General features: G+C 21.0%; 1 protein-coding gene across 2 annotated transcripts in view; it reads right to left on the reverse strand.

Moving 5' to 3' along the window:
- The window catches only part of LOC117167361 (major facilitator superfamily domain-containing protein 1-like), a 46,700-nt gene that overhangs the window by 10,536 nt on the left and 26,383 nt on the right, over positions 1–9,781 (reverse strand). For both annotated transcript variants that reach the window (XM_033352236.1, XM_033352237.1), the window contains exon 4: positions 8,777–9,088. In XM_033352236.1, coding sequence (XP_033208127.1) covers positions 8,777–9,088 — 312 coding nt within the window. The remainder of the gene's footprint in view (positions 1–8,776; positions 9,089–9,781) is intronic.

The raw sequence follows: 9,781 nt of genomic DNA on the forward strand, positions 1-9,781 counted from the left end.
TTTAAATACTTAAATTTTCGGTTAAAAAATGTTTGAGAAAAATTAAACATGCTTTTGAAAAAATTCAGCTACTTTAAAAAAAAACACCTGACAATTCCAGGATTTCCAGGTTTGCCAGATTTGGCGCCAATTATAATTTTTTCGCGTGTTTTTAAATGTAAGTGGTTTCTAATTTCCAATCCAAAAAGACGATTTTTCTACAAAACAGCTGATTTTTCAACCAAAAAAAAAGATTAATTTTTTTTAAGACTATTTGATTTTCATCCCAAAAATATGAATTTTCATCAAAAAAGTGAATTTTCTGTTAAATAGTTGAAGTTTCCACAAAATAGTTGAATTTCAGATTAACAGAATTATTAATACTAATTAATTAATATAACGAAAATATAAATTTTCAACGAAAAAGGTTGATCTTTTAAAACAAAAAGATCAATTTTCTTCGAAACAGTTAAATTTTTCACCCGAAAATATGATTTTTTGCCAAAAAATTCAGTTTCAACCAAAAATTGAAAATTTTCAACAAAAAAGTTAATTTTAAACCAAATAGTTTAATTATCATTTACATAAATTGAAAATTCGTTTCATTTGAAGGTTAATCTTTATGCTTAATAATTAATTTTTTTTTGTTGAAAAATCATTTTTCGGTAAAAGACCATTTTTTTTAAAGGAATCTATCTATGGTTTACCATTTTAGTTACAAATAAAACTGATTTATTAAAATTGAAATTGCTTTGTTAAAAATTAATGTTTTTGTTTTAAAATTTATCTATTTCAAATAAAAGCTCATTGGTTTAGTTTTAAATTAATCACTTTGGTTGAAAATTTTTTTTCTTTTTTTTTTGTCGGAAAATTAATTTTTTGCACTGAAAATTTAAATATTCCATTTCTGGTTGAAAAGTGATCTTCTTTAGTTAAAAATTCAACTATTTGTTTGGAAATTAACCATTTTTAGTTGATTTTCATGTTTCATTTTTTTTTTTTTTGTAAATTCATATATATAGTTATAATTTTAACTAATTTTTTTTTTATTTTTCATTCATCTCTGATTCAAAATGTTACTGCCTTATTGAAAATTCGTTTATTTTTTATTTTTGTAGAAAAATATTTCCTTTTTCTTTTTGTAGAAATTTTAATTTTCTAGTTTGAAAATTTGTCTTTTCGGTTGGAAATTTAAATATTTTGTTCCAAATTCACTTAAGTTTTCATTAAAATTATTTTTGTTGTACTTAAGTTTTAATTTATTTTTGACGTCAGAAAATTCTTGTTCTTGAAAGAAAATTCTTCTTTTTGGTTAAAAAATCGTTTTTTCTTCAAATTGAAATATGAAAATTATTTTTCTTTTTTTACTGAAAATTTAATTATTCCATTGTTTGTTGAAAATTGATGTTTTGTGGTTAAAAATTCAACAATTTGATTGAGAATTCCATGTATTTCGTTGAAAATGATCTTTTTCGGTACAAAATTAACCTTATTTAAGAAAGAAATATTTTCTTTGGTTGAAAATGGATCTTATATTTTTTAAATTTATCTCTTTGGTAAAAAAATTCAAATAATTAATTAAAAAATTCGTTATTTTAAAAGAAAATTCATTTTTTTAGTTTAAAATAAAACAACTTGGTTAAAAGTTTAAGTCTTTTGTTAAAAATTTATGCTTCTGGTTTAAAAATAATCTATTTCAGGTGAACATTTCTTTTTCTTTGTTCGTTAGAAAATTCATCTTCTGGGTCAAAAATTCAACAATCTGATCGAAAACTGATTTTTTAGGTAAAAAATTGATCATTTTTATTAAAACCCCCTGTATTTAGTTGAAAAAATTATTTTTTTCGTTGGAAATTTAATCTTATTTTTTATTTTTTTTTTCAGACTCGTCTTATATTTTTAATTTATCGCTTGGTTTAAAAATTCAAGTATTTGGCATAAATATTCATAACATCAGATGAATTTTTTTTGTAATCATTCTTGTCTTGCTTTAAAATTATTTTTGAAAATTTATCTATTCCATTTTTGGTTCAAAATTGATATTTTTTCTAAAAAAATCAAAAATTTGGTTGAAATTTTATCTTGCTTAGTAGAAAATTCATGTATTTTTTTTTAATTATTTATTTCGGCAGTTAAATATTCATCATTTTAGAAAAAAATTATTTTTTTAGCTAAAAATAAAATTCCTTGGTTAAAATTTAAACTATTTTGTTCAAAAAATCATGTTTTTAGTTTAAAATTCATCTTTTTCACTAGAAAATTCTATTTTTTTCTGTAGAAAATTAATCTTATTAGTTAAAAATTTATCTTTTTAGTTGGAAATTTAAACCATTTGTTCCAACTTAATTTTTGTTTTTATTAAAAATTATATTTGTTCAACTGAAAATTAAGCTGTTCCATTTTTGGTTGAAAATCGATCTTTCTGAGAAGAAACTTCATCTATTCGATTAAAAATTTACGTTTTTTGCTGAAAAAATTGATTTTTTTTGTATTAAATATCAAATATTTGAGTTAAATATTCATCATTTTAGATCAAAATTCATTTGATAAATTAAAAATAATACTCCTAGGTTACAAGTTAAACAACTTTGCGAAAAAAATCATGTTTTTAGATTAAAATTCATCTATTAAAATTAAACATTCTTTTTTTTTTGTAGAAAATTAATCTTCTTAGTTAAAACTATATCTTTTAGGTTGGAAATTTCAATAATTTATTCCACCTTCATTTTTAACTTAACTGAAAATAATTTTTGTTTAACTGAATATATAACTATTTCACCTTTGGTTAAAAATTGATATTTTTTGGTAAAAAGTTCAACAATTTGGTTGAAAATCGATCTATTTTTTAGTATAAAATTTATTTATTTGATTAAAAATTCATGAATATTGTGGAGATATTGTGCTTTTCAGTAGAAAATTAATTTTTTTGTTTTAAAATTCAAATACTTTAGTGAAATATTCATCATTTTAGATGCAAATTAATTTTTATTTTTGTTAAAAATAAAACTGCTTGGTTAAAAGTTAAACTCTTTTGTTAAAAATTCATATTTTTGGCTTAAAATTTTTAATTAAAAATTAAACTCTTTTTTTTTTAATTCCTGTTTTTCGCTTAAAACTCAACTATTTTGGTTGAAATTTTTTTTGTGCCGAAAATTCATCTTCTTGGTTGAAAATTTTAATATTTTGTTTCAAATTGATTTATTTTTTCACTGAGAATTTTTTTTGCTGAGAATTGACCCTTTTTAGTAGAAAAATCATCTAATTGGTTGAAAATTTATCTATTTTGTTGAAAAATGGTTTCTTTTCGGTCGAAAATTTTTTTTTTTCGACCGAAAATTAATGAGTTTATATTTATTTTATATTTTTTCTCGTTTCTCCGAAAAATTATTTTATCAATAATCAACAAAAATTCATCTTTTTTTAGTTTTTTAGTTCTTTCTCTCTTTGTAGAAAATTAACCTTCTTCGTTAAAAATTTATCTTTTTGGTTGGAAATTTAAATAATTTGTTCCAACTTCATTTTTGTTTTTATTAAAAATTATATTTGTTCAACTGAATATTAAACTGTTCCATTTTTGGTTGAAAATTGATATTTTTTGGTTACAAGTTCAACAATGTGGTTAAAAATCGATTTTTTGTGAGTAGAAAATTCATCTATTTGGTTGAAAATTTACGTCTTTTGTTGAAAAAATTAATTTTTTCGTTTGAAATTTATTTTTTTGTCTATTTGGTTGAAAATTCATTAATATTGTTGAGAAATTGTGTTTTTCAGTAGAAAATTAATTGATAAATAAATTGATTTTGCTGGATGGAAATTTAAATAATTAGTTCCAAATTCATTATTGTTTTTATTGAAAATTATTTTTGTTCAAGTAAAAATTAAACTGATCCATTTTTGGTTGAAAATAGATAATTTTTCGTTAAAAATTGATTTTGTTGAAAAAATGGTCTTTTTCCGTAGAAAATAATTTTTTGTTTAAAGATTAATTTTTTTTAATCATCTCTTAGATTAAAAATTCAAGTATTTGACATAAATACTAATAAATGCTTGGAAATTCTTGTACATTGTTGAAAAAATATTCATAATTTTAGAATTAAAATTGATCTTTTTAGTTAAAAATTAAATTCTTTTTTTTTATTCCTGCTTTTCGCTTATTAAAACTCAACCATTTCGGTTGAAAATTTTTTGGTGCTGAAAATTCATCTTCTTGGTTGAAAATTTTAAAATTTTTTCCAAATTTATTTATTTCACTGAAAAGTATTTTTGTTTAACTAAAAATTTAACTATTCCATTTTTTGCTGAGAATTGACCCTTTTTAGTAGAAAAATCATCTAATTGATTGAAAATTCATCTATCTTGTTGAAAAATGGTTTCTTTGCGGTCGAAAATTAATTTTTTTTTTTGTTTGAAAATTAATAAATATTTTTTTTCGTTTCTCTGGAAAATTATTTGACAATATTCAGGAAAAATTCATTTTTTTTGTTAAAAATATAAAAACATGGTTGAAAGTTAAACTCTTTTGTTAAAAATTCATATTTTTGGTTTAAAATTAATGTGTTTCAGTTGAAAATTCGTCTTTTTTTTGTAGAAAATTAATCTTCTTTAGTGAAAATTTATCTTTTTGGTTGAAAATTAAAATATTTTGTTCCAAATTGATTTTTTTTTTTAATTTTTGTATTGAAAATTATTTTTGTTCAAGTAAAAATTAAACTATTCCATTTTTAGTTGAGAATAGATATTTTTTCATTAAAAATTGATTTTGTTGATAAGTTGTCTTTTTCGGTAAGAAACAGTTTTTTTTTGTTTAAAAATTAAATTGATGTTTTTTAAATTAATCCTTTTGTTTGAAGATTAATATTTTTTGTTTTAACTTCATCTCTTTCGTTAATAATTCAAGTATTCGAGATCAATTTTCATAATTTTAGATAAAAATTCATCCATTTCAGTTGAAATTTGTATGGCAGAAAATTAATCTGCTTGGTTGGAAATTTAAATATTTTGTTCTAAATTCATTTTTGACTTCATTCAAATTATTTTTGTTCAACTGAAAATTGAACTATTCCATTCTTGGTTTAAAATTGATATTTTTGGTTAAGAATCCAAGAAAGAGGTTGAAAATCGATATTTTTTAGTTGAAAATGAATCTTTTATTAATTTTTTGTTTTAAAAATTCAAATATTTCAGTGAAATATTCATCATTTATAAGAAAGTCATTTTTTTATTTAAAAATAAAACTATTTCGTTAAAAGTTGCACTATTTTGTTAAAAACTCATGTTTTTGGTTTAAAATTCATCTGTTTCAGTTGAAAATTCTTCTATTTTTTTATAGAAAATTAATCTTCTTGGTTAGAATTCTATCTTTTTATTGGAAATTTAAATAATTTGTTCCAAATTAATTTTTTTTGTTTGAAAATTTTAAATATTTTTTCAACTGGAAATAAACTATTCCATTTTTGGTTGAAAATTGATGATTTTTGGTTCAACATTCAACCATTAGTTTGAAAAATTATGAAATTGTCGAGAAATGAATGTTTTCGTTTGAAAATTAATTAAATTTTGTTTTAATTCATCTTTTTGTTTCAAAATTTAAATACTTGTCATTTTACATAAAAATTAATCTTTTTAGTTAAAAATAAAACTCCTTGGTTAAAAGTTAAACTATTTTGTAAAAAAAAAACCTCATATTTTGGGTTTAAAATTCATCTGTTTCAGTTGAAAATTCTTTTTTTTTTGTAGAAAATTAATTTTCTTGGTTAAAAATTTCTCTTTTTGCTTGAAAATTTTAATAATTTGTTAAAAATTCATTTTGGTTCAACTAAAAACTTAATTATTCCATTTTTGGTTCCAAATTGATATTTTTTGGTTGAAAATCTAACAATTTGGTTCAAAATTTATTTTTTTCAGTAGCAAGTTCATATATTTGGTTAAAAACTCATGTTTTTAGTTTGAAATTGATCTATTTCAATTTAAAAATTCTTTTTTTTTTGCAGAAAATGTTTCTTCTTAATTAAAAGTTTATTTTTTTGATCAGGAATTTCAATAATGGGTTTCAATTAATTTTTGTTTTTATTGAAAATTACTAAAATTCATTTTTTTTTGTTAAAAATAAAATTACTTAGTTAAAAGTTAAACTATTTTGTAAAAAAAACTCGTTTTTGGTTTAAATTTGAATAATTTGTTCCAAATCAATTTTTGTTTTTTCATTAAAATTTTTTATTTTAACTAAAAACTTAATTATTCCATTTTTGGTTCAAAATTGATATTTTCTGGTTCAAAATTTTACAATTTGGTTCAAAATTGATTTTTTTAGTAGCAAGTTCATATATTTGGTTAAAAACTCAGGTTTTTAGTTTAAAATTTATCAATTTCAATTAAAAAAATTTTTTTTTGCAGAAAATGAATCTTCTTGCTTAGAAATTTATCTTTTTGGTTACGAATTTAAGTAATGGGTTCCAATTTTTTTTCATTTTTATTAAAAAACATTTTTTTTCAACTGAAAATTTAACTAATCCATTTTTTGTTAAAACTTCAAATATTTTGGTTAAAGGTTCAAAAATGTGGTTAAAAATCGATCTTTCTGAGTAGAAATTTCATGTATTTTGTTGAAAAATTATTATTTTTCGGTAGAAAGTTGATTTTTTTTTTAATTTTTGGTTTGAAAATGAATCTTATATTTTTTAAATTCATTTCATTGATTAAAGATTCGAATATTTCAGATTAAAATTCATTTTTTTAGTTAAAAATAATAATTTTATTTTTAACTAAAGAAATGAATTTTAATCTGAAATATTCCTGTTTTTGGTTTAAAATTTATCTGTTTCAGTGGTTACGTGGTTGAAAACTACGTTGAAAATTTTTTTTTGTGCAGAAAATTAATCTTCTCACTTAAAAATGTATCTTTTTGGTTAGGAATTTAACTAATGGGTTCGAATTCTTATTTGTTTTTATTGAAAATTACTTTTCTTCGATTGAAAATTTAACTTTTCCATTTTTAGACGAAAATTGATATTTTTTTGTAAAAAAAATTCCAAAATGTGATTGAAAATTGATCTTTCTCGGTAGAAAATTCATGAATTTGGTTAAAAAATTTTTTTTTTTTGTATAAAATTGATTTTTTAAAGAAATTTTTTGGTTTGAAAATGAATCTTATATTTTTTAAATTCATCTCTTTGGTTAAAGATTCGAATATTTCAGATTAAAATTCATTTGTTTAGTGAAAAAAAAAATTACTTGTTAAAAGTTAAACTATTTTGTAAAAAAACTCATGTTTTTGGTTTAAAATTGATCTTTTTTAGTTGAATTTTTTTTTATAGGAAATTAAACTTTTTGGTTAGAACTTTATCGTTTGGTTGGAAATTTAAATAATTGTTTCCAAATTCATATTTGTTTTTATTGAAAATTATTTTCGTTCGATTGAAAATCAAACTATTCCATTTTTCGAAGAAAATTGATATTTTTTGGTAAAAAAATTCCAAAATTTTATTGAAAATTGATCTTTTCTAATATAAAATTCATGTATTTTCTTGCGAAATGTTTTTTTTCGGTATAAAATTGATTTTTTAAATAAATTTTTTGGTTTGAAAATGAATCTTATATTTTTAAAATTCATTTCTTTGGTTAAAGATTCGAATATTTCAGATTAAAATTCATTTGTTTAGTGAAACAAAAATTTCTTGTTAAAAGTTAAACTATTTTGTAAAAAACTCATGTTTTTGGTTTAAAATTGATCTTTTTTAGTTGAATTTTTTTTCATAGGACATTAATCTTTTTGCTTAGAAATTTATCGTTTGGTTGGACATTTAAATAATTGTTTCCAAATTCATTTTTGTTTTTATTGAAAATTATTTTTGTTCGATTGAAAATTAAACTATTCCATTTTTTGACGAAAGTTGATATTTTTTGGTAAAAAAAATTCCAAAATTTGATTGAAAATTGATCTTTTTTAATATAAAATTCATGTATTTTGTTGCAAAATGTTTTTTGGTTTGAAAAATAATCTTATATTTTTTAAATTCATCTCTTCGGTTAAAGATTCGAATATTTCAGATTAAAATTCATTTGTTTAGTTAAAAATAAAATTACTTGGTTAAAACTCAAACTATTTTGTAAAAAGACTCATATTTTTGATTTAAAATTAATCTGTTTTAGTTGAAATTTTTTTTCTTTCGTAAGAAATTAATCTTTTTGGTCAGAAATGTATCGTTTTGTTGAAAATTTAAATAATTTTTTCCAAATTCATTTTGGTTTTTATTGAAAAATATTTTTGTTGAATTGAAAATTAAACTATTCCATTTTTCGACGAAAATTGATATTTTTGGTAACAAAAGCCCAAAATTTGATTGAAAATTGATTTTTAAAAAAATTTTTTTGGTTTGAAAATGAATCTTATATTTTTTAAATTCATCTCTTTGGTTAAAGATTCGAATATCTCAGATTAAAATTTATTTGTTTGGTTAAATTTAAAACTATTTCGTTAAAAGTTAATCTCTTCTGTAAAAAAACTCATGTTTTTGGTTAAAAATTTATCTGTTTCAGTTGAAAATTCTTCTTTTTTTTTTGTAGAAAATTAATCCTTTTGTTGGAAAATTAAATAACTTCTTCCAAATTCATTTTTGTTTTTTATTGAAAATCACATTTTTTTTCCAACTGAAAAATAATCTATTCAATATTTGGTTGAAAATTGATAATTTTTTGGTTGAAAACTCAACAATTTGGTTGAAAATTGATAATTTTCTTAATAAAAATATGATTTTTCGGGATAAAAAAAAGCATCCTGTTTTGAGTTAACTATACTTACATTCCGTAGGCAGTGCCGAGTTGATGCTCGGGAATAACGAGGGCAATGAGGGGCCAGAGACTGCTGGCCAGCATCGAGTATGCCAGTCCGAGAATTATCATACAAGTGTACGGATTGACAAATGTGAAAGCGAGAAGGCTGTGGGCGAAAATGGTGAAAACAATGCTGATAAAGACCCACAAGACATTCTTTCCGGTCTTATCAACCACTAAACCAGCCAGCGGCGAGGCGACCGCAGACACAAAATATAGCATCGAGTTGATCGAATTCGCACCGTCCGGATTATAATTGTATTTGTGCATAAAGAAAACTCTGCAATCAAGTACAAATTATCGAAATTATTATTCCTTTCGTTTTCTTTTCTTTTTTCGTTCAAAGGCGACCATTTTTATTTATAAACAAAATTCCTGGTCAATTCCGCGCAATTAAAAAAAAAAATAACAACAACAGTTTATGATGCAAATTCATTTTGTTTCGTTAAAAAAGTATTATTGGTTCACTGGAAATTTAATTGTTCTATTTTTTGTTAAAATACGCATTATTTGATTAAAAATTCGTATTTTTTTTTAGAAAATTAATATTAGTGATGGAAAAGTCCTTTTTTTAAAATTAGAAGTTCTTTTTTTTAGTTGAAAATTTTTATAACTGAAAAAATTAATTTCTTGTTTGGTTGAAGACTCATCTCCGTTTAAAATTCATCAGCTTTAGTGTAAAATTCTTCTTTTTTTTTGTAGATAATTATTCTTCTCGAGTAAAAATTGAATTTTTTATTTGAAATTTAAATAATTTGTTTCAAATTCATTTTTGTTTAACTTAAAATTAAGCCATTCCATTTTTGGTTGAAAATTGATATTTTTTGGTTAAAAATTCAAAAATTTGTTTGAAAATTCCTATATTTTGTTTAAAAAAATAGTCGTTTCCAGCCGAAAATTAGTTATTTCGTTTGTCATAAATATTCATAATTTTATAGGAAAATTTTGTTTTTTTAGTTAGGAACGATACTAT

This window comes from Belonocnema kinseyi, chromosome 2, assembly GCF_010883055.1.
Source record: "Belonocnema kinseyi isolate 2016_QV_RU_SX_M_011 chromosome 2, B_treatae_v1, whole genome shotgun sequence".
NCBI lineage: Eukaryota > Metazoa > Arthropoda > Insecta > Hymenoptera > Cynipidae > Belonocnema > Belonocnema kinseyi.